Here is a 25,240-nt window from a genome sequence, read left to right as displayed (position 1 = left end):
CCTGGCCTTAGCTTGGCTTGTTTCTAGCCAGCTTTCCTTAACTTAAATTATCCTGTCTGCCTTTAGCTTTTATCTTTCTGTTTCTGCATATCTTTACTCTTACTCTGTGGCTGGCTGTGCGGCTGGGTGACTGGCCCCTAGCGTCCTCCTCCCTCTCTTGCTCCCAGATCTACTATCTCTCTTCCCAGAGTTCTCCTCTTTTTGTTCTCTGCCTGCCAGCCCTGCGTATCCTTTCTCCTGCTTTGCTATTGGCTATTCAGCTCTTTATTACACCAATTAGGTATTTTAGACAGGCAAAGTAACACAGCTTCACAGAGTTAAACAAATGCAACATGGGATGGAGGGATGGCTCGGAGGTTAGAGCACTGACTGCTCTTCCAGAGGTCCTGAGTTCAACCACCTGGTGGCTCAAAAAAGTCTGTAATGAGATCTGGTGCCCTCTTCTGACATGTAGGCACACATGCAAACAGAATACTGTGTGTATTACAAATAAATCTTAAAAAAAAAAAAGAATGAAACACATCTTTGCATCATTAAGCAAGTAAATGTTCCATAGCATAAACAAATATAACATCTTTAAATAATATTCTAAACAAACTTGGATTAATTTTTTCAGCTAAACTTTCACATGTAGGCAAGGCAGGATGAAAAAAAAGAAAACTTGAAATCGCTGTTTCTAATGTTGGAGAGAAAAAGAACAATTACAGTCATCAGGACCCAGTTAATCCCCATATGCCAGTGAGAGGATGCCACCCTGTTACAGGAGTTCCTAAGTGAGGCATTGATAGTCAAATGTGAAAACTTGCTTGGATGCCACTTCTGTCAGAGGAGTGATAGGGTGTGTGCATGTGACTATAGACCAAACAAGATTGTAAGTATGTATCTGGGCCACCAGGGACAACCTTGATTGTTGTTCCTGTTTACTAGTCTCTCTTGGGTCTGGAACTCAGCTAGCAGGTCAAGCTGGCAGGCCAGAAATCTCCCCTAGTCGGGAAATGACAAGCACACATCACCATGATGGCTGTTCCCTAGTTGTGAAGACCAGACTCAGGTCTTCATGCTTGTGGGAAGCAATTCTATCACCTGAATTATCTCAGCCTCTGACTTTCTTTTTTTTTTAATAAAGGAATTAGGCAAGTTAATCTTCTCAACATAAAATATTAAAAACAATAATTAATAATGTTAGCTCTTCAAAGTGAACAAAAGTAAAAAGCCAGAACATAGAAAATAAGTACCATGGGACGGTGTCCCCAAAGCGGATGGATTCGGGTAGACACCACCACCAGGAACAGGAGAGCCTGCAAGGGAACAAGAGAACAGAGATCTGTCAAACACTTTCTCAGCGCTATGTATCTGATCCAGACTATGTAAGGAAGCTACTGTGAGTGTGACTGAGGAACGAAACTACCTATCACAGACAAGAATCAGACGCATGCTATTTTCACTAGTCAGCTCTCGTTCTCCCACTTGGAAGACAGAGATACGAACATTTTTATTACTTTATTATTCATCTCTTTCCTTTTTCTTTTCTTTTCTACCTCTTTCTCTTTGAATACTAAATAGACTCTGTAAATACTACTAGTTACGATTTATATTGCTTCTTAGTATTCATTAAAGATTCAATATTGCAAGGTGTGGTAGCAGCACACACTTTTAATTCTAGCACTGGGAGACAGAGACAGAGGGCATCTCTAAGTTTAAAGGCAGCCTGGCCTACATAGCAAGTTCCAGGCCAGCCAAGGCTACATGGAATGATTCTATCTCAAAACAAAACAACAAAAAACCAATACCAAACAAACAAAACTAGATTCAACAGTAACTATCTAGACTTATTAATTACTAATACAGATACTAAAACTAATACTAGAAGAACAATAAAATTCTCTATTGCATAAAGTATGTCATCACTTCAAAAACATAACCCAAGTTCCAGTTCAATGTTCCATACTCACTAGAATACATTGGAGACCCCAGGATGGGACCAACATTACTCGGAGTGGGAAGAGTAGCTGGAAATCTCATCTGTGCTTCACCGCCATATCTGTTTGTGTGACAAAAGAATAACTTATTAAACCGTGCTCTTGTAACTGGGATAAACTGGGATAACACCTGCTCCTTTTAGCTTATTTATTTAATGGTAGACATTTTAAGGTATGGTGCTGGCAGAGAGAGTTATACCAAGCACAATTTTTCAATAAATGTTGACTTGAATTTGCTATCAGAAAATAAGAGGGTCGCTACTAATGTCTAAACACATTACAGATATGTAGTGAATAATTTACTTAATTAATGAAATGACACAGTAATCTCTCTGATAGAATATGATTAGCTGCAAATTTCAAAATATTTTTTAAAGATTTGTCTTTGTGTATGCCTGCACGTTGCACATGAAGGCTATAGGAGAGGGTTAGATCCCCGGGAAACAGAGTGACAGATAGTGTCAGCTGCCATGTGAGTGCTGGGACTTGAACTTGGGTCTTTTAAAAGGGCTGCCAGTGCTTTTAATTCCTTTGCCATCACTCCAGCCCCTAAACATTTAAAACTTATACAATGCACTCACACTTCAAATTATCAGTGAAATATTTTACAGAAAGAAAATCTCTGAACGTCAGTGCAAAGGTTAGTGGAACAGTGCTTAACTAGGAAGGATGAGTTCTGTTTTAATCCCCAGCACTGAAAAAAATTTTTTAAAGAAAAAACTACCTCTTCAACACCAATTTTCCTTAGCATGTCTCAGAATCAATCCCTCAGGGCCAATGACACACGTGAAATAGAACTGGTTATGTTTGGGGGAGAAAAAAGCATGGAGAGGAGCGACTTCAGTGAAACGTGGAAAACAAGACCAAAAGTTAATGAAAACCTAGAGAACAGAAATGCACGCCTTCTGCTAACCAGCCTGTCCCATCAGCATTATAATTTTTCTCAATTTCACTCTTATTAATGAATTTGAATAATTTGCCTAGTTCCTGTATTTGGCAAAGTCTTAAACTATCATACTAAAAATAATTTTATTTATTTATTTGTTTATTATGTATACAGTATTCTGTCTGCAGGCCAGAAGAGGACACCAGGCTACATTACAGATGGTTGTGAGCCACCATGTGGTTACTGGGAATTGAACTCAGGATCTTTGGAAGAGCAGGCAATGCTCTTAACCACTGAGTCATCTCTCCAGCCCCCCTAAAAATCATTTTTAAAAATGTCCCAAAAGTTGTGTCTCTTTAAGCCCAGCATTAAAGAGGTAGAAGCAGGCTGCATGGTGAGGCCCTGTCTCCAAAAAAGGCCCAGGTGGCTGGAGAAATGGCTCAGCAGCTAAGAGCACTGGGTAGTCTTGCAGAGGACCTGGCTTCCGTACTCAGCACCCCATAATCATTCCTCACTGTCTATAACTGGAGCCGCAGGAAATGCATTGCACTGCATGCATGAGCTACACAGACACATGCAGTCAAAACACCCATTCACAAAAAATAACATAATTAAAAAAAAAAAAAGGCCCAGGCTTAGCAGGTTTAAGATCTAGATTCAATTCCAGTACCACCAAATAATCAAACAAAAAACAACCAACCAAAAAAGCAGGTCTTCGGCTGGAGAGAAGACTCAGCGGTTAAACGCACTGGCTTCTCTTCCAGAGGTCCTGAGTTCAATGCCCAGCAACTACATGGTGACTCACATCCATCTCTAGTGGGATCTGATGCCCTCTTCTGGCATAAAGGCATAAATGCAGATAGAGCACTCATATATATATAAAATAAATAAAATAAAATCTTTTTAAAAAAGCATGTCTTCCATATAACAATATTTCACAATATTTTTAAGGTAGTTGATGGACGTTTTGGGACTAGGAATGTATCTCAGAGGTAGAGTGCTTAGGGCTTGTATAGCATGGGTAAAAAGCCCTATGTCCTACTCTCAGAACAGACTCCAACAAAGAAGTGGCTCATTACATAAACACACACACACACACACTCCACCCTGATGAGTACCTAAAGAATGCCCGTGTAGCCCAAGCAGACACTTCTCTATCACAGGCAGCAGTGGAACAAGCAAGGATAAGGCAAGTTGCACAAGCCTGGTCTTCCTGTAAGGAAAAATTAAAGACAAACCCAAAGTTGGAGCAAGTGTTCAACAAATACTTGCTGATGTAATAAAATCAACTGGTAGTAATAAAGTGAACGGCCCAGATTTAAATTTTAGCTCAGGCACAGTATTAAAGATGCTTTCTCTTTATTAAGGTTTGACCAACTGTTACTCTTTATCTTTTATTCTGGTAATCTATCCTCCTAATTTTAAGAAATTATCAATAAGAGCCAACATTATTGAGTATCTACCATGTGCTAGGCACTATTTTAAGAAGCCAGTATATAACAGTCCGTATAGCACAGTTCACAAAAAGCAAAAACTAAAACTAAACTGAGTGTAGTGAATATAAGCTCCTCATTGCAGTTTTGGAATATTTTCAGCAGGTAGTTTGAATCCTGGGTCTGTGCTTTAATTAGACAGTTCTAATTTTAAATAAGCCTCAGTTTTAAATCTACCAATTAGGTTATGGCTATTAACTACTAATGTCTTCACATTCAGTGTGCTTGGGAACACATAGCACATATGCATGCTTATAAAGTCATGCCTGGCACATTTAGAAAAAATTGTATTTCGCATACGACATCAGTATCATTCTTGCTAGTATACATTAATAAGGATTTGCCAAAATCAGAGAATAAATCTGGAGGAGCCCTGTGACATTACTACTTTCAGTATCAGTTCATATACACTGATTCGAGTACAAAAGAGAACAGAAAATCTGGGTATTACAGTGTTTTACTTCCGATTTACAAAGAATTTTGACAGCCTTATTGCTTCCTTATTTAAAATATCACACTACAGGGCATAATTACCTGATGTAATTTGAAGAATCTTTCAATCTCCTCTCCATCTCCACCCACGTTACTCACAAGTAGATGTCTCAGCTGGTCTACAGGTCTAAGTTTGTGAAACATAAGACTACCCTGAGAAGTCAAAGCGAGAAAGAACACAAGTAAGCCATTAGCAAGCATGACTGGCGGAGGGCTGGAGATGTAGCTCGGGGTAGAGCTCTCGCCTCGCATGCACAGCCAGTGATACTACACACAAAAGCCTGGCTGGTGATACTCGACTGCTGCCTTGTTTAACAATAAGCAACTCCAAGAATACAAAATAAACCAGACAAGATTGCCACAACAATCAACCTATATATTCAATTTCCATATCTACAAAAAATTGCCCTTCTCGTGCCTTTCCTCAAATCAGAGACTTAGTTAGATTATCCCTATCATCATTATACATTGGCATACATGTCTTTTCATAGAAAAAAAGCTGGATCCTTAGTCATCCATTAACCAGGATACATTCCAAATAGATCCAAGGTTTAAAGAACAAAAGAACCATCTGGCAATGGATGGAGATGGAGGCGGAGACCCACATTGGAAAACTGGACCTAGCTCCCTAGGTCCAAATGAGAGGCAGAAGGAAAGAGAACGTGAGCAAAGAAGGCAAGGGCAGAGGAAACCTTCATCCGACGTTGGACGGCGATACAGACGGAGACCCATATTGGAGCACCGGACTGAGCACTCCACGGTCCAAATGAGGAGCAGAAGGATGAAGAAAATAAAAAAAGTAATCAGGACTGCGAGGGATGCGAGCACCCACTGATACAAGGGGACTGATATAATGAGAGTTCACCAAGGCCTGTTGGACTGGGACTGAATGAGGACGTGATCCAACCAGATTCTCTGAATGTGGCTGGCCCGGAGCCTTTCTGAAAAGCCATTGACAATGACACTGGGACTTGCTTCCTCTGCATATACTGGATTTTGGCGATCCAGTCTGTTTGGACTCTCACCTTCCCTGGACCTGGAGGGAGGGGGGAGGAACTTGAACTTCCCACAGGGCAGGAAACCCTGACTGCTATAGGGGATGGAGAGGGAGGAGGAGAGGGAGTGGGGGGAGTGGGAGGGTGTTGGGAGGAGGGGCTGAAATGGAAACTTTTATAATTTAATAAAAAAAAAAAGAGCAAAATTCTAAATGTGTACTAGAAAAACATGAAAGTTTTATTTTTTAAATACTCAAACAGAAAAAAAATAGTTCAGTACAAAACAAATTCTAAAAAATAACTGTTATTGACTACTTGAAACTTGTCTGTATGGAAAAGTTTTCAATAAAGAGTTAAATCACAAATTAAGAAAATCATGAGGGGAGGTGGTACACACCTTTAATCCCAGCACTCAGGAGGCAGAGGCAGGCGGATCTCTGTGAGTTTGAGGTCAACCTTGTCTACAGTGCAAATTCCAGGACAGATTCACTTCAAAGCTTCACAGAGAAACCCTATCTCAAAAAATAAGAAAAAGGAAAGAGAGAAAGAGAGAGAAAGATAGGAAGAAAATCATGTGAAACTAAAACGCAAAACTTAGTTTCTTCAACATATAAATCTTGAGTCAATAAATGAAACAGACAGCTCTGTAGAAATGGTGAAACAGCGTCTCCCCTAACCCTCGGGACGAACCACCTCCACCCTGAGATGCTTCAAACTGTGCATAATACCAGAGCAGGGGTACGGCACAGCGGTGCTGTGCTCACTAGCATGCAGGAGTTCCTGCTGTCGGTACTGCTATGAGAAGAGGACTTTTGTATACTTCACAGAGCCTCCCTTGCCTCTATGGTAAGCAGATATGCACGTACCTGTGCCGAGAGGAGAACAAATTTCTTTGGCGGCAACATGTGCTGCTGGACAACAACTGGCGAGTCAGTGATTGGGATATGGTCTTTATTTAAAGGTGTAATGATTTTATCTACTTTTAATTCATCTATTGCAGAAAGAGCCCAGGAGTGACCATCAACACGTGTTGTCATCTATGGAAAAGAAATGTATCATTTTCATATTTTGTTAAAGTCACAGATGCCAAAGCTTCTAGGACACAAAACCTACAAAAAGCCCCAAAATAACAAAATAACCAAAGAAACTTTCCTAAATTCAGTACCATGTGCGTCTTCCACATACATTTAGCTTTTTACTACACTATTCTTTTAAACAGCATTTTCTATACAAAATCTGTCTTCTTTTTTGAAGACACCATCACTATGTTCTCCAGGCTTCCTCAGACCCAGTCTCTCTGCCTGTCTCCCAAGACTGGGATCACAGGTTATACACGCAGGCTTGCTAACCTCTGCAGTCTAAAAAACAATGCCTTCGTAAGGTAGGCTCAACGTTCTACTGCTCTATTATAGTTTAACAGCCAGAGAACGGTCATCTAAGATTTTGTGCAGGATATAACTGGCAGATTCAGTGGTTTTGTTGCTGGCATAGACTGTGTTCTCCACTGTTCTACTTCCTTCCTAAAGTAAGGTCCTTTAAAAACAAAAAGCATTTTGATAATCTAAGATACTTTAGGAAAAACACTTAAAGCACTGGAAATGCTAAGATTATACTCTTCATCCATATGTGATGTGGGAGAATTGTCTGTATTCTGTCAATCATATTTTAATAAAATGCTGATTGGTCAGGCACGCTGTATAGGTGGGAAAACCAGACAGGAAGTAGAGGTGATGCAATGAGAACAGGAGTATTCTGGGAAGCAGGAAACTCCCTCCACCACTCCTGCGCAGACCACCGAAGAGGCAACATGTAAGCTGTCACACTGAGAAAGGTACTGAGCCCGTGTGGCTAACATAGATCAGAATAATGGGTTAAGATAAGTCATAAGAACTAATAAGTAGCCTGACCAAATGGGCCAATCAGCTTTATAACTGAAAGAGATCTCTGTGTGATTGATTTTCTTTGGGGCTTGCAGGCTGTAGGGTACTGGGCGGGACAGATACCCCAACAAGCCGGCCCTCGTGCTACATATGGCGCCCAGACGTGGACAACTGTATCCACATATCAAGCCTGAGACAGCTTGGGAAGTAATTCTAGAATAAAATGACAGCATTGCGCATGGTTTCATGATAGCAGCAATTTCTCAGGTCTGCTCTGCTTGCTAGAGGCAAGCAAATGCTCTCATCTAAGAGAGGCTTCCTGACTCAGCTTTAGCTGCAAAACTTTGTAGCTCATTAAGAGGTCCTGCCACGAAACACTTAAATGGTGTTGGTGAAAAACTGAATGCATGCTCTTCGGTTTTCAGCCGTAGCAGGAAAAAAGCTGCGCTCTTTTAAAATGCCGGCTTTCTGGGCTGTCCTGCCAGGGCAAATTCTGACTCTTTCAGGCAGACGGTCCGACTGAGTGTGGTCTGTGAGCAGAATGCTGCAGCTTGCTTGCTAGCAGGGACCTTGAAACGCCATAGAGTTGTGGCAATAAAAATGGCAGCAGTCAGTACCTCAGCCATGAGGCTGGAAAGCTAAGGAATGGGCTAATTCCAGCCGTAAAAGCCACACTTTTAGTCCTCTCCTTAAAGACTCATTTGGTCAGAAAAAGAGAGATATACAGTAAAGAGAGATTCAAAGAGGACGAAAACCTCTTAATGGTTTACAGTGTGTTAAAAATATATGCAGGCTAAAGGTTAAAGTCATTAAAAATAAAAAAGAAAGAAAGGGAGAAATAGGGTATGGTGGTACACACCTTTAATCCCAATGCCTGGGAGGCAGAGGTACATTGACCTCTGAGACTTTAAGGGGCAGAGGTAGTTGACCTCTGTGACTTCAAGGTGTGGTAGCACACACCTTTAATCCTGGGGAATTTTAAGCACTGGGGAAGCAGAGACACGTGGATCTCTGTGAGTTCAAGGTGTGGTAGCAAACACCTTTGAGCCCAGTACTGGGGCGGCAGAGGCGGAAGGATCTCTGTGAATTCAAGGACAGCCTGGTCTACAGTGTTATTCCAGGACAAAGATATACAGAGAATCTGTCTCAAAAAGTAAAAGTAAAAATAAAAGAAATAGAGGTTAAAGTAAAGCCACACAAAGATGGAAAATACAAAGAGAATCTTGATACTGTATGCCATTATGCTCTCTTTGAATTGTTTGAATGCTGAGGAAGGAGCAACAGCTGCTAAAGGACTTTTGTTTATAAATGCTGCTGAATTAATCCAATATAGATATTTTGAAAATACCTTGGCTTCAAAATTGAAGTCAAAAGGTATGCTACTTTAGAGAAGAGATTCTACTTTTGTTTCCACAGAAAACGAGAGGCTCTGGATTTATTCAGAGTAAAGAAAAATCATCTTTGACCAGGGGAGACCTCCTGAGAAATCTCTGGTAGGAACAGATGGCCCAGATATCTGAATTCTACATCCAGAACAAATTCAAGACTGCTGCCTGAGATGATCGAGACTCACAGGATACTCCAGTCAGGGCTTGATTATAACTCTAAGTTTTCTTTAGGTCCCTATAAGATCATCAGCACCCCCAACCAGCAGGAAGTAGCCTGAAATACTACGCCCACATTCCCAACAAATGGACTATGGGTATTTTCCTTTGTTTTTTTTTTTTTTAAAAAAAGAGGGAAATGATGCGGGAGAATTGTCTGTATTCTGTCAATCATATATTTTTTAAAATATTTATTTATCTATTATGTATACAATATTCTGTGTGTATGTCTTCAAACCAGAAGAGGGCACCAGACCTCATTACAGATGGTTGTGAGCCACCATGTGGTTGCCAGGAATTGAACTCAGGAACTTCGGAAGAGCAGGCAATGCTCTTAACCACTGAGCCATCTCTCCAGCCCCCCTGTCAATCATATTTTAATAAAATGCTGATTGGTCAGGCACGCTGTATAGGTGGGAAAACCAGACAGGAAGTAGAGGTGATGCAATGAGAACAGGAGAATTCTGGGAAGCAGGAAACTCCCTCCACCACTCCTGCGCAGACCACCGAAGAGGCAACATGTAAGCTGTCACACTGAGAAAGGTACTGAGCCCATGTGGCTAACATAGATCAGAATAATGGGTTAAGATAAGTCATAAGAACTAATAAGTAGCCTGACCAAATGGGCCAATCAGCTTTATAACTGATAGAGATCTCTGTGTGATTGATTTTCTTTGGGGCTTGCAGGCTTTAGGGTACTGGGCGGGACAGATACCCCAACAATCCGGCCCTCGTATTACACATAGATGCATAGTACCTATCCTCAACAACCAGAGTCTTGCGTTCTCTCTTCTCTGCACATTCTTCTTCTACTGAACCATTTGAAAGTGATAGACCCAGCACCCTAAATATTTCTGCAAGCATCTTCAGAAAATAAGAATATTCTCTTAAACTAAGAATCATTGTAACATTTAAAATGCTGATAAAGCCGGATGGTGGTGGTGCACGCCTTTAATCCCAGCACTCGAGAGGCAGAGGCAGGTTGATCTCATAAATTCGAGGCCAGACTGGTCTACAAGAGCTAATTCTAGGACAGGCTCCGAAGCTACAGAGAAACTTTGTCTCGAAAAACCAAAAGAATATTGATATAATTCCCTAATTAATTCAATGCCCAGTCTATACAAAATTTCCAACTGTCTCTCTTATACACCTACCTTTAGAAAACTAGAATTTTAATCAGTGTTAGGCACTATATGTATTTGGTGGCATATATTCTTATTTTTAAATAAAAGTTCACATCTGTTTGAGAACTCAAATATTATACAAATTAAAAAATTACTTAAAAAATAGTTAAGCTGGGCGTGGTGACTCATGCCTGTAACCCAAGCACTGATGAGGCTGAAGCAGGAGGAACAGAGTCTGAGGTCAGCCAGGCTACACACTGAGTTTCAGACTAGCCTGGGCTTTTGAGTGAGGCCTGTCTCAAAAACAAAACAACAGAAAGTTAACATTTATTAGACCCTTTCTCTGTCCCAGGCAATGATCTGGGTGTTTTATGTACATGATTTCATTTAATCCCATGCATCTTCGCAGAGAAAGTACAATGCCAAATATTAAATCTAAGAAAATGAGAGTACCAAAAACCAAAGCAAGCCTTCAAAGCAATGTTGAGGTAAAGTCTGAACTTTATCCCTGTCCCCATCAGGACTGCATTTGTATCTTTCTGAGATCAAAATTTCTATGTTTATTGTGTTATGAATCTTTACCAGGCTGGTCTCAAACTCATATAGATCTGCCTTCCGAGTGCTGGAACTAATGGTGTGCATGACTTATGCTGAGCCCAGTGTTTTCTTTTTAAGATGTTTAAATGCTGGGTATGGCATCACATGCCTGTAATTTGAGCACCTGGAAGGCAGAGGCAGGTGTGTCTCCGTGAGTTCAGGGTTAGCCTGATCTATTCATCTAGGGCTACATAATTAGAACTGCCAAAAGATTCCTGTGTGATGAGAATAATCTGACAGAGTTAAAAAAAAACATACAAACAAAATGAAGTAAAATGAAATATTTCTTACTCTTAATTAAGATTGCTTTCTTTGGGGCTGGAGAGAAGGCTCAGTGGTTAAGAGGACTTGTTGATCTTATGGAGAACCCGGTTTTGATTCCCAGCACTCATCTACCTCAATGGGTATCAGGCATGTACATAACATACACACAACATACATAAAAAACATTAAATTAATAATAAGTTAATTTCTTTCTTTAAAATTTTGTGTACCCACGTACTCATGTTTGCGTCTGTGGTGTGTGTGCACATTAGTGTTTAGGGGCACAAGGAAACAGGAAGAGAACATCAGATCCTTACAGCTGGAGCTACAGGTGCTTCTGAGCCACCGTGTGGGTGCTGGGACTAGAACTCCAGTCTTCAGGATTGAACGAATGCTTCCAACCTCTGAGCCTCTCTCCAGTGCCCCACTAAGACTTTAAATCATATATTATGAAAATAGCAATAATTTCGAAGACAAAGTTATTCACCATACTATTTCTCACTTAAAACATTCCTAACTAGAATAGGAATGTGACCAAGCGTCTGAATGCCTGAGTGCTGGGTCACCTGCAGCACCATAGACGAATTTTACTCCAAGTCTCAGAACTACTAACCTGAGTTTCCATCATTGGCTTTTGGAAAGGAAATGTATCATGGTTGACACACCATAAAATGTCATTATCTTCATTTTCTGATGCTGTCATCAATAGAATTCCTAAAAGTTAAACACACAAAATTATTATGTGATGCTAAATAATCTGCATTCCTAGTAACTTTAATAATTACCAAGAGTATACACAATTTATACAATGTGTATAAAAAAAACAATCTAATTAGGAAAGAACAGGACTTTGTTTTTGAATAAATGGTGCTTAGAAAAATAAGATATATAACTAAAAATGTTTACAAATAAATTGGACAAAAAGAAATACTAGACCTATACACTGTAGACACATCGAGAAACAGAAAGAGGTCGAATTCTAACAAGTTACAAAATAGGTAAATAAATACCATGAAAGAACCATGTACATGGCTGGGGAGATAGCTTAGTCAGTAAATGCTTGCCCTGTAAGCAGAGGGATCCAGATTCAACCCCTACAATCTCTACTCTGGGGGAGATGGAGCATAAGCCTGGGGCTCAATGACCAACCAGTCCAGCCTGCTCAATGACTTCCAGGCCAGTGAGACTTGTTTCCAAAGGGAAGGGGAAGAAGAGGAAAGAAAGAAAAAGAAAAGGAAAAAAAAAAACTGAAAAAGGTGGATTAAGCTGGAGGAATGACACTTGAAGCTGCCTGCAGATCTCTACACAAATGCACACACACAGAAAATGTGATCATTAGGAAGCACTTATTAAGTGTTAGTGATTTTATCGGGAATAGCTTGAGAGAAACATTTTTCCACATTTTTATGTCTGAAGTTTATTAATTTTCATTAGTAACTTATCAAAGCTTATTAAGTATATAAAATTTTTTCTTAAAATCAAAGTCTTCTCAGTCAGTGAAAGAGTCTATGTCCTGGTGAAATCAAGCACAGCATGACTAAAAACAGACCCAGACGCCAGTATTTGCTCTCCTATGCTTGACTCTAGGTAAAGCAAGGCGACCACACCATCCAACAACTTCAATCCAAAAGAAGTAAAACATGTTGTTGTAAAAGCTTGCACACAAAGATTTATAGAAACCATGTAATTCATAATAGAAAGTAGAATGCATGGAAATATAGGATTTCTACAATTCAACATTATTCAGTAATAAAAAAGGAAATATTCACGGTATGGTGGTTCCTGCCTGAAATTCCTGCACCTGGGAGGCTAAGCAAGACTTGCAAATTTGAGGCCAACCGACGCTACTTGGTGAGTTCCAGGCTAGTCTGAGCTACAGAAGAAAATACTGTTTCAAAAAAGAACAAAAGCCCCTGAGAAAGCTCTGTAGGTAGAGAAAGGTGCTCTGCTGTCAAGCTTGATAACTTGAGTTTGATTTCTGGAACCCACCTGGTTCCAGACCTAGAGAACCCACTCCCTCACTGTCCTCTCATTCCCACAAATGAACCAGAGCACATGGCCATCCCCACCCTGACATATACGATAATGTATTTAAATTGCAGACAAAGTACTATTTCCTGTTTTACCATCATTAATCTTTAAAGCATCGTGTTTAATGCAACTCTCTGCCAATCATATATTCTTCTATTTATATAAAATGTGCAACATGGACAAATTATTAGGAAAGGGAGATCAAGGATTTTCCACAGCTAGAACAATTATTAGTGGACAAGGCCTTTTCCTGGGGTAAGAAAGGTATTTTCATGTTGGACCCGTGATCACTGTACAGCTAACACTGAATAAACTAATACCCGCTGATATTTACACCTTAAAAGGTTTAATTTTTATGAATCATGGGAATAATTTTAAAAATTATTATAAATAATTTTAATAATTTTATAATTTTAAAAAGTACTGTGATGGTATTAAAAGTATTGATTATTTGAAGATATTCTTGCAAAAGAAAATTAAGCTTGAGCAGAGGCAAGTAGATTTCTGTAAGTTCAAGGCCAGTGTGACTCTGCCTCCAAAAAAAAAAAAAAAAAAAGCAGGTGGCAGTGGTGGTGAGAGAGATGGCTCTGCAGTAGGGAAGAACACTTGTTGTTCTTGCAGGGAACCTGGGTTCAGTCCCTAGGTCCCATGTGGCAGCTCAAAGCCATTTGAGAAAACTACATATCCAGAGGTCTGATGCATTCTTCTGACTTCCAAGGGTACCAGGCATGCTCATGGTGCACATACATATTATATATATATAGATGCTTATATATATAAGCAAAACACACATACACATTAAAAAAAAAAAAAAAAACCTAATCCTAAATCTCACAGCACTTCAGAACTTACCTTTACTATAAAGAGCTTTGTGTACTTTTGAAGGCTTCTCAACTGTTGAAGATGCTGAGAATCCAGGAGGTAATCGGACATGAACCAGTGTCAGTGTATTGGGCCGAGCTAACGGCTGCCTGAATGGACAAGTGCTGAAATACAACCTCACACCTGATGAGGGGGTAAAGACAGGCATTAGCAACAGAAAGGAAGGACCAGGACACGTGTAGTGAAGAAGCTTCACACATAAACACAGACTTCTGCAAAAGCCCACATCACTTTCCTCACTGGCATGAAATTATGAATTAGCAATCCATAATTGCTAATTCATAAAGATATTTTTAGAAATGTCACTGAATTGAACAGTGACTCAAAATACTGCTATAGTAAGAGCTTCTGACAAGCCAAGGGAACCTGCGACTCAGTTAAGGCTCTGTCACTAAAAACAAGGCACTTCACTTTGTAGGTCTGGTTATACCTCGCAATATGAGGATGGAAATAATATCTTCCACTAAAAAAAAGTCCTTATTGTATGAATTCTCAACACAGCTTAATAACTAATGAAGGAGTGAAACCATTTCTGATTATAAATTTCCAATTCAAGTATTATCAAAATGTGTGTATAGCAATGGCACAAATACAGAAACAAACTTACCTGCGTGAGTGACGGCCAGTAACTGACAGTCCAATGACTCAGAATTTTCAATCACTGCTATCTGAACAATTGGCTTAAAAACGGAACGATCAATAGTCCTGTAAGAAACAAAACTGAAGTGTATTTCTAGTTTATAACGTCAAGTCTGAGGCAGGTACGTTGGCACACGCCTTTAATCCCAGTCCTAGGGAGACAGAGGCAAATGGCTCTCCTTGAGCTTAAGGCCAGGCTGGACTACATACTTAGTTCCAGGACAGCCAGAGATATAACAGAGAGGTCCTGTCTCAGTAAATAAATGAGATTAATTCCTAAAGTAACAGTAGGAAGTAGCAAGACTCCAGTACAAGCATAGTTAAGACTGGCCCTCTTGCCAGGTGGTGGTGGCGCATGCCTTTAATCCTAGCACTCAGGGGAGGCAGAGGCAGGTAGATCTCTGTGAGTTTGAGGCCAGACTGGTTTACAAGAGCTAGTTCCAGGATAGGCTCCAAAGCTACAGAGAAACCCTGTCTTGAAAAACCAAAAGGCTAGCCCTCTCACCAAGCCATTGAAAAGACCATTTTAAAAAGGTAAGTAAAACGAAGGAGCTAGAATGTTCTCAAAAGATCAAATTCCCACTGCAGTGAACACTACTGATTAAAGGGAGAAAACTACCAGTGGGGAAACCGACATTAAGCCCCTCCAGATGAAGTGATGTAGTTATGCAACCTGTGTGTATTGGTTTAGGAAAATGAGGGAGAGGTGGGTGTGGTAGTACATGCTCCTGATCCCAGTGCTTAGGCAGACAGGAGGATCAAGAATTCAAGGTCAGCCTGGACGACATCAAACTTTTGTTTCAAAAACCAAAACATTACTGGGAATCTAATAGATTAGAAGACAAATTAAGAGATTATAATATTTTATAAATAATTTCTGTATCTTTCTCCCAAATGACAACATTATGAAAAACAAGACAATGAATGAAGAGTGTTCTGTATTAGAAACACTAATGACCAATACAATTCATACATTCTAATTGTAGACTTTGGAAACAAACAACAAAACAACAAAAGCCACCAGCTTTCAGAGCTCTGCTGGCTTTGGCAGCGTATTTACTCAAACTGGAACGATGAGAACCACACAGCCACTGCACAAGGACGACGTACAAATTTATAAAGTATTCTGTATATAAAACAGAGGAAGAGAAGCCACACTTTATCATAAAAAAACAGAATGTAAGTCATAAACAATAAAAAGAAACAAAGTCAAAATTATTGGACTACTGGGAAATTAGATGTTCACTACGTAATTCTCTAGTATAATAGTCCAAATGGCTTCATTCATTTTTTTTTTTCCTCTTCTGAGACGGGATCTTACAGTGTAGTCCTGGCTGGATGATGACTCACAGAAGTCCACCTGCCTATACCGCCAACAGGCCTGCTTGCTAATTTTCTAAGGTGATCACTGTACTTAATAGAAAATGAAAGTGTAAAGACTTATTACTCGCATTTTACTGCCAAACGGCTTGGTTAGTAAGGAGAAGGTTAAACAAAAGACACAAATATTAGCAACCGGGGAATTTAGATAGATGCCCCAAATCATGATTGGTTAGTTTGGATAAGTGTCATAGTTAGGTTCTTTAGCAATGTACAAGAAGGTTTACTTTTTGTTACTTTTAATACTGTTGAGATAGAGTTTCCCTATGTAGCCCAGGCAGCCTCAAAGTTAAAATCCTCCTGCCTCAGCCGCCATTGTCTGGGACTAGATATAGACAACGATGCAGAGTTTAGTACATGACTTTTTAAAACGCTGTTCATTTTCTTATAGTTTTGGCAAATTTTCCAGAAGACTACAAAAAAGGAAATCCTGAGTAATTGTTTGTGCTCAGAATATACATCTTTATAACTAATAAGCAGGAAAAGAAAGCTGAAGATTTTCATTACGATATCAAATCATTGCAATTACCCAAGTTTACAGATAATCTAAACTGAAAAGTTAAGACCTCTATTATAAAGGAAGGAGAATGTCTACAGATAACTAAGAGTCTGGGAAGTATGCAACAATCAGATCAGAGTCCAATTCAAAGTTCTTAGAGTCCAGGTTGGGTTCGAGCTCTTTAAGAAGCCAAAGAAAGCTGGGCAGTGGTGGTGCAAGCCTTTAATCTCAGCACTAGGGAGGCAGAAGCAGGTGAACTGCTGTGCATTTGAGGCCAGTCTGATCTACAAAGCAAGTTCCAGGACAGTCAGGACTGTTACACAGAGAAACCCTGTCTCGGGGGTGGGGGGTGGCATGGGGGGTGGGAGTAGGGGACACGACAAAGAAAGCTATTCACTTAGGTTTTTTTTTTATCATGAATTAAATGAGGATGCTACAATTAAATTCTACCTTCTACCATGTAGGCTGCTGCAAGGAGAGAGTAAGGGTAGCTGATCTATGTTATCTTTGTTATAACAACTATAATATTTGCAACAAACAACTTGAGCTTAAAGTTCTGGGGAAAAGGGTTGAAGGCCCAGCTAGGTGGTTGAATGCTTGCCTAGTCTGTGGGAAACCTTGGGATTGATTCTCAGCACTTTTGAAAACAAAGTCCAAGAGGGAAAAACACAACAAGCTATACTTTATTCAGTAAGACATACCACCTTATGTTTCAAACCAACATGAGACAGTCAATAGCAATAAGGTTTCAAACACAACTTAGGGTGATGTTCCTTAACCAATCATCTTTTACGTTTGGAGCCTGAATTTAATCTTAGTATAGTATATATAACATATGTGCTACATATAAATAACCATGTCTGCAAATGAAAAGCTGACAATAAAGTACATATTACCTAGCAATGTTTCCAGCGGCAGAGACAATGGCATTTTGGGAAACTGAGGCAACTCTGCTCATCCCCTGTCCATCATGGCCCAAATCATAAACCTGTGAATGAAACGGTGCTCATTCAGACACAATTATACAGCGTATACATTACATTAAAAGTGACTTGTTCTTTTAAAGTATAATTTGATGCTTACCAGAGAAGGAAACATTACATTGTTTGAAATCTCACCAAATCAAAAAACAAAAAAATGGCCTAAAAACCTGTTTGAGGCGTTTATTGGAAAAAGCACACAATTGAAGCAGGCCTGGTGATGCACACCAGCAATAACAGATACTTGGGAGGAAGAGCCTGAAGACTGCAAGCTCATGCTTGGCCACAAAGCAAGCCTGAGGCCAGTATAAACTACATGAGAATCTGCTTCAAACAAAAGTCACAGTACACGGGAAATTTGAATGACTAAATCATCTTCATAAAACAGGGATGTGCTGGGTGTGCTGGTGCATGCCTTTATTCCCAATTCTTGGGAGGCAGAGGCCAGCCTGCTCAACAGAGTGAGTTCCAGTACATCCAGGCCTACCCAGAGAAACTTTATCTTGAAAAACAAAAGAACAAGACAAAACAAAAGAGGGATGTAAGTAGGTGAGATACTTCACTGGCTATAGGTATGGGCAACTACCAGCCTGACAATTTGAATTCCATCTCTGGATACCATGAGAGAAAGAGAACTGACTCCTACTAAAGTTATCCTCCACATATGAGCGTGTCACACAGGTGTGCATATACACATGTGTACACACACATACAAATTTATTTTGCCAGGCAATTGTGGTGCATGCCTTTAATCCCAGCACTCGGGGCAGATCTCCATGAATTCAAAGCCAGCCTGAGCTACAGGACAGGCTTCAAAGCTACAGAGAAATCCTGTCTCAAAAAAACAAACCCAAAAAAGTAATATGAAAAAAAAAAACAAAACAGGAATGCTTTTCCACTTTTAAATGGTAGCAAATATGCATACGTACCTGTATTACTCCTTTCTCCGACCGAGTATACAGAATATTTCTGGAATTATCAATTTCAATTTGAACAATAGGATCTAAAAGTAAAACAAGAGAAGAAAACCAAACCCCAAGGATTATCAATTGAACACAGAATCTATTCACAACAAATTAAAAGTGATGCATTAGGATTTGTATTTAGGGGCTTTCTACTCTCTTGCTTGGTTGTTAAAGTCTACAATACCTATGTAAGGACCAAGTGAGGGAACATTGGCTTAGACAAAGATGTCAAACACTGACATGGTCATGAGTAGCACAAGCAACTTCCGCCTTCAGGCAACGTACTGGACACTGCTCTCCAGTAATCCTAGCTTGCAGGAGGCTACGGCACAAGAAGTGTTTAGAGTCTGAGAAATTACTATTAAAGACAAGTGGTGGCGGGGCACACCTCTAATCTCAGCACTCGGGAGGCGGAAGCAGGCCGAGCTCTGTGGAGTTCGAGGCCAGACTGGTCTACAGAGCTAGATCCAGGACAGCCAAGGCTACCAGAGAAAAACTGTCTCAAAAATTTTTAAAAAAGGAGAGAGGGAGAGAGAGAGAGAGAATAAATTAAGAGTTACCCAGTTAGACTGTGCTATATAGCAACACTCTGTCTTAAAACAACAACAACAACAAAAAAAACTGATTCTGTGTTCTAAATGATTTTTACAATTTTTTTTTTAAAAAATTGTTTTCAGACAGGGTCTCACTATGCAATTCTGTCTGGCCTCAAACTTCCTATGCAGCTCATACTGGCTTTGAATGTACAAAAATGAACCTGTCTCTGTACTGGGATTAGAGGTATGTACCACCATGCCCAGTTTAGATTACTCCTTCATCCAGTAATACTTAACAAACCATTACTATATGCTAGAAAAACAAAGACTACTACACTCCTAATTCTTCAAAAATGAAAACAAAGGATGGCATCTAGGTAGGAAATCGTCACAGAAGGGATGGAGGGACAGCTGAGTGGTTAAGGGCACACACTAACTCTGGCAGAGGTCCGAGTTTGATTCCCAGCACTTACACTTTCTGCAATCCCAGCTCCTCGTCTCCACAGACACCAAGTACACATAAATGCCCACAAATTCACACTGATACATACTCATAAGGAAATTTAAATGAAAAATAAAGCACCACAATACATACTGACTTCGAAAAATACACGTTTCCATAAGATCATATCACTTCACAGTGTGGCAGCCACAATACTGTGTAAATAAACCTACTCTGCTAGCATAGTGACAAAAATCTCTAACAGAACCACAGAGAAGTGGCTCATGACAAAAAATTCCATCATTTAATTTTCTTTTTTAAGTTTCATTATATATTATTTCACTTTAAAACATCTTAAAATTATTCCACTTGCTTGTTTCTAAGCTTGTTAAAATTCAGGGATATAGGTCGGGCAGTGGTAGCACACGTCTTTAATCTAGCACTAGGGAGGCAGAGGCAGGAAATGTCTGAGTTTTAGGCCAATCTGGTCTACAAGGTGAGTTCCAGAACAGCTAGGGATACACAGAGAAACCCTGTCTTGAAAAAACAAAACAACAACAAAACAAAACAAAAACCCAGAGATATAAATTTTAACTGGGGGTTTGTTCTAGACTATTTACCACATATGTAAATCTGTCTTTCTTACCTGTGCATGTATGCTGTATGTGGGGACAGACAGACCACACACACCTTTTTGTTTAAGAAGGAAAGGTGTTTTGGACACATGATGTAGGAATAACCCAAAATTTGTAGAAAATAGCTAAGTGGAAATTAAAATCTATGTTTTTCTGTTTTATGACAGCGCTGCTCCCTGAGACACCTCACAGACATATAGCAAATACAATTACATATGACAAGTATGACAACTAAGAAAGCCAATTTCTGAAGAAAATGTTAAGTTCAAAGTACCAAAAATTTTGCTTATTTGCCAAATTTGTTTCCTACTTACCATCTTCTGAGAATGTGAACTGGAGCAAGGAAGGAACGAGGAAGGAAAGAGAGCTCTTTGAGTGGTTTATCTTCCTACATCTTTGACTGAACCAGCCTGCTTCTGCCTTGGAGAAAAACAAGATGTGTAATGCCATATAATGACAACTGTACCCATGCTCAGTAAAACCTCTAGGTCTCCATGAACCACCAGTGACTGTAAGTACAGTGAAGCACACTTTTCAAAATTAACTACAGTTTATTCTATAATTAAAAATATCTACTAGGGGCTGGAGAGATGGCTCAGCAGTTAAGAGCATTGCCTGCTCTTCCAAAGGTCCTGAGTTCAATTCCCAGCAACCACATGGTGGCTCACAACCATCTGTAATGGGGTCTGGTGCCCTCTTCTGGCCTTCAGGCATACACGTAAAAAAAAAAAATCTACTAAATACAACAAATAACTTTGAAGACATATTATTCAATGAAAAGTCAATTGTAAACATAACTAATAGTAACCTAAGTGAGGACATACATTTACAAAAGTGTACACACAGACACATGTAAACAAGTATTTATGTGTGTATATAAATACACATATACCAATTTAAATATCATGTTTTAAAACAGTGTCTCTCAACTTTCCTAATGCTGTGACCCTTTAATATAGTTCCTCATGTTGTGGTAACTCCCAGCTATAAAATTATTTTTGTTGCTACTTCATAACTGCAATTTTGCTACTGTTGAGAATTGTACTAAAAATATCTGATATGCAACTCCCCCCAAGAGAGTCATGACCATGAACCATTGCTTTAAAGACACATACCAAACAGATTACCACAATGACACTGGTGTTTATGTAACACTAATAAAGTTCTGAGCTCAGTCCCAGAATACCAATATTTGCCCCACGACAGAAGAGTTTCACCTAAGAGGAGGACTAGGTCTTATGGGTATAGAGTAGTTTGGCTTATGCTTGAATATTTTCCTTAATAATATATAGAGAATAAAATTAGAAAATTAAAACAAAAGCTTTTCTTTTCCTTTTCAAGAGGATAACAAAAACCAAAACCAAATTTGTAAATGCTAATGCTTACTTGGTATGCTACTTCATACAAACAGCCATCCTTTCCAGCCAAAAAAATTCTGCCGTTATCAGTGGACGTGATTGTTAAGAGGTAAGTGTTATCAGTCGGAAGAGAATACAAAGGATCTGGAAGCAGCTGCATCCCACCACACATACTGTCATTAAGAATGCCAGAACCTGTAGGTTTGCAACAAGAAAAACCGGAGAATAGTTTCTTAGCTTTCTGAAAGATAAAATGATTCTCACATTATCTTGAGAACTGGTAACTTAGCTGGGAGGTGGTGGCACATGCCTATAATCCCAGCACTTGGAAGCAGAGGCAGGCGGATCTTTGTGAGTTCAAGGCTAGCCTGGTTTACAAGAGCTAGTTCCAGGACAGACTCTAAAGCTACAGAGAAACCCTGTCACAAAAAACCAAAAAGAAAAAGAGAATTGGTAACTTTACTGAATTCCTACTAAAATATCCCAAATGCCTACAACATATTTTATAAAGTTAGCACAAAAGCTTGAAGGACGGAGAGATGGCTCAGACTCAGGGGTTGTTCTTGCAGAGATCAGGATTCATTCAGTTCTCAGTACCCACATGACCAGTCACAACACCTTTCTATAACTTAAGTTCTAGGGGATCTAACATCATATTCTGGCTTACACACACACACACACACACACACACACACACACACACACACACAATCTCATATATACATTCAGGTAAAACAGTTACATACATAAATAAAAATAAACCTTGCCTGGCTGTGGTGGTACATGCTTTTAATTCCAGTACTTAGGAGGCAGAAGCAGGTGGATCTCTGTGAGTTCCAGGCTACCTGGTCTAAAGATTGAGTTCCAATACAGCCCGAACTACACAGTGAAACTCTGTCTCATAAAAGCAATAAATAAATACATAAATCTTAAACAAAACAGTTTAACACAGTGGCCACTGTGGTGGTGGGTGTGGTGTAGTAGTAAAGTGCTTGCATCTATATGAAAGGCCCTGAACTCAATTCCTAGAACATGCATGCACACACACACAAAGCTTCACTAAAGATAATTTAACTGCACCTACAGTACACATATTTGTTATACAGCAAAATATCAAGATAACAATCCGAAACTCGTGTGAGAATTTAGTACTAAAAACCATTATAATGCTAATTTTCAACACACTATCATTTTAAAAAACCCAGCATATGAGTAAATTACCATACCTGTTTGTACATTAGCATAGCTGAGTCCAAGAATTACTATATCCACAGGGGTTGCCAAAACCAACAGGTGTCGTACATGAGGTTGAAAGATGCCTACAGCAAAACAGACAAAGGTAAATTATCTTCTGAAAAGTGCACAGAATGTAGGCAAGAATAAGATATGGTTACACCCGTAAAGTGAGCTCCTAATTAGACAGCAAAAGTCTAAATCTGGGTCAACAAACTGTGTTTAAATATTTCTATGTTAAAGCATTAAAGTACCTAAACAGTAGAAAAGAATAGGAAATAATTGACTCAACAATGTCATTTAAAAAGTGTCACTTTTAAAAGTGACACTTGGGGGCTGGAGAGTTGGCTCAGTGGTTGAGAGCACTGACTACTTTTCCAGGGGACCCGGGTTCAATTCCCAGCACCCACATGGTAGCTCATAACTGTCTGTAACTCCAGGATCCACCACCCTCACACAGACATACATACAGGCAAAACACAAATCAATTAAAATAAAAAAGTATAGCAAACACATGCAGTACAAACATTATTCAGCCACACAAAAGAAGGAAATTTTGGGGACAGCATTTGAGGTAGCCCAAGTTGGCCTCAATCCTGTGATTTTGCGGAAGATGACTTTGAACTGATCCTCCTCCCTCCGCCTCCCCAGTGCTGGGATCAGAAGCATATGCTGCCACACCTGGCTGAAAAGGGAGGAAATTCAGACATCCAACATTCATCATCTGTGACGACAAAAACTAAGTGAAGCAAGCTGGACACAGAATAACAGATACTACAGTAAGAAGTCACTCATACAGATAAAAGCAGAGTGGTGGCTGCCAGGTGTTAAGGGAACAGAAATTTTTTGATTGACTCTTAAAACATTTGGAGACCATGTGTACAGTCATAATCTCATCCTGATAGTTTTATTTCTTACCAGCTTTTGGTTTCACAAGTCCCACAGCAAGAATTGTTTCACTGAGTCCATCAAAATAGGCAAGGTCACCTCTGCTCAAAGTAAAGAAAACATGTTTATATATATTATATATACATACTTAAAATCTTATTTACAATGTCTTTATTAGTTTAGATGTCAAACAGAATAAAAACCTAAAACAGCAAACAAAACTAGTGAAGAATTAGGACCCAGCACTAGACCTTTCTAAGGATAAGCTAGAGAGACATTCTAAATGTCTGTCCAACTGGGCTGCAAGCAATGACTCTCACATTAACACCAACCTCCAGCAGCAACAGGGGCAGCTATGTGGAGAGGACTCTCTGGGAAGGCACTCATAAAACTTAATGATAAGAGTAGAATGGGAAAAATTCCCCAGTGCCTAATCTGCATCCTAAAGTAGGGAAATTATAAAGGAATTCAGAAATCCATGCTACTGGGGTAACTACAGCAACTAACAAATCCAAGCTCAGCTTAATTCTAGACCTGAAAAAAGTCGGTCTACTCACCGAACCCTAATCAACGAGGAGGAATATCTATGTCTCAAGATAATAGTATTTGGTAAATGAATGAGTGTAAGATTTGACTAGAAAAGTAAAAATGTCATTAATGTCAAGACATTTTAGAGCAATCCCAATCACAGACCATCGCTATAATGACTAACATGCCCATGGTCACATCTAGCTAAATACAGTTTTAACTGGAAGTATCTTTCTGTAGAATATAAGCTGTCATAAGGTATAATTGATGCAATTAAAGTATTCTGAATATGTGTTCATGTGCACATGCATGTTTCTAAGTAAAAGGAGTATTAGTTATTCGATGCAAGAATAACAGCTTAACTATGCGGGCCTTCTACATTTCCTATCTCAATGAATGATTCACACAGGTAACTGGGTAACTGAAATATGAAGTAAAAATAACACAAAACTCACCTCTAAAGGCTAAGAGAGCTAACCGTTCATATACTACTCTATTTAAGAAACACTGACTTTGGATTTTATGTATTTGATATATTTAAATTACAAAGTCAAAAACCATAAAACAACCAAATTATCATTTCAATAATTATCGGCTTCATAGTCCATAGAAACGCAAGGAAAAGGAGTCTTTGTAAAATGCCCAATAAGGGACCACCACCAGGACCCACGTGGTGGAAAGAGAGCTGACTCATGCAAGCTGGCTTTAGACTGCCACTTATGCATATGCACTGTGATACACACACACACACACACCCCTAAATCCAGGTCCACACACATACGTACAAAAGAAATAAAATATAATAAAAAAATTAAAAATGCCAAATAACGGCTCAAAAATACCAACATATAATCTTTTCCACAGACTACAAACTTGGAATATATGCCTTGCTTCTCGGGAAGTCCTTTGAAAGGTGGATATAACTCAATG

General features: G+C 39.4%; 1 protein-coding gene across 1 annotated transcript in view; it reads right to left on the bottom strand.

The window, feature by feature from the left end:
• Nup155 (nucleoporin 155) overlaps positions 1-25,240 on the bottom strand; it is a 59,934-nt gene that overhangs the window by 29,836 nt on the left and 4,858 nt on the right. The window contains exons 4-17 of the mRNA XM_048428910.3: positions 23,813-23,883; positions 22,888-22,980; positions 21,690-21,856; positions 20,618-20,723; positions 18,655-18,728; positions 17,642-17,733; positions 14,835-14,932; positions 14,198-14,350; positions 11,928-12,028; positions 6,712-6,882; positions 4,893-5,003; positions 3,984-4,078; positions 1,953-2,041; positions 1,236-1,298 (exon numbers count right to left, since the gene is read on the bottom strand). Of these exons, the coding sequence (XP_048284867.2) occupies positions 1,236-1,298; positions 1,953-2,041; positions 3,984-4,078; positions 4,893-5,003; positions 6,712-6,882; positions 11,928-12,028; positions 14,198-14,350; positions 14,835-14,932; positions 17,642-17,733; positions 18,655-18,728; positions 20,618-20,723; positions 21,690-21,856; positions 22,888-22,980; positions 23,813-23,883 (1,484 nt within the window). The remainder of the gene's footprint in view (positions 1-1,235; positions 1,299-1,952; positions 2,042-3,983; positions 4,079-4,892; positions 5,004-6,711; positions 6,883-11,927; positions 12,029-14,197; positions 14,351-14,834; positions 14,933-17,641; positions 17,734-18,654; positions 18,729-20,617; positions 20,724-21,689; positions 21,857-22,887; positions 22,981-23,812; positions 23,884-25,240) is intronic.

This window comes from Myodes glareolus, chromosome 15, assembly GCF_982192425.1.
Source record: "Myodes glareolus chromosome 15, mMyoGla1.1, whole genome shotgun sequence".
Lineage (NCBI taxonomy): Eukaryota > Metazoa > Chordata > Mammalia > Rodentia > Cricetidae > Myodes > Myodes glareolus.
The sequence above is the reverse complement of the archived record's forward strand: the minus strand, read 5'-3'. Positions and strand labels throughout refer to the sequence as shown.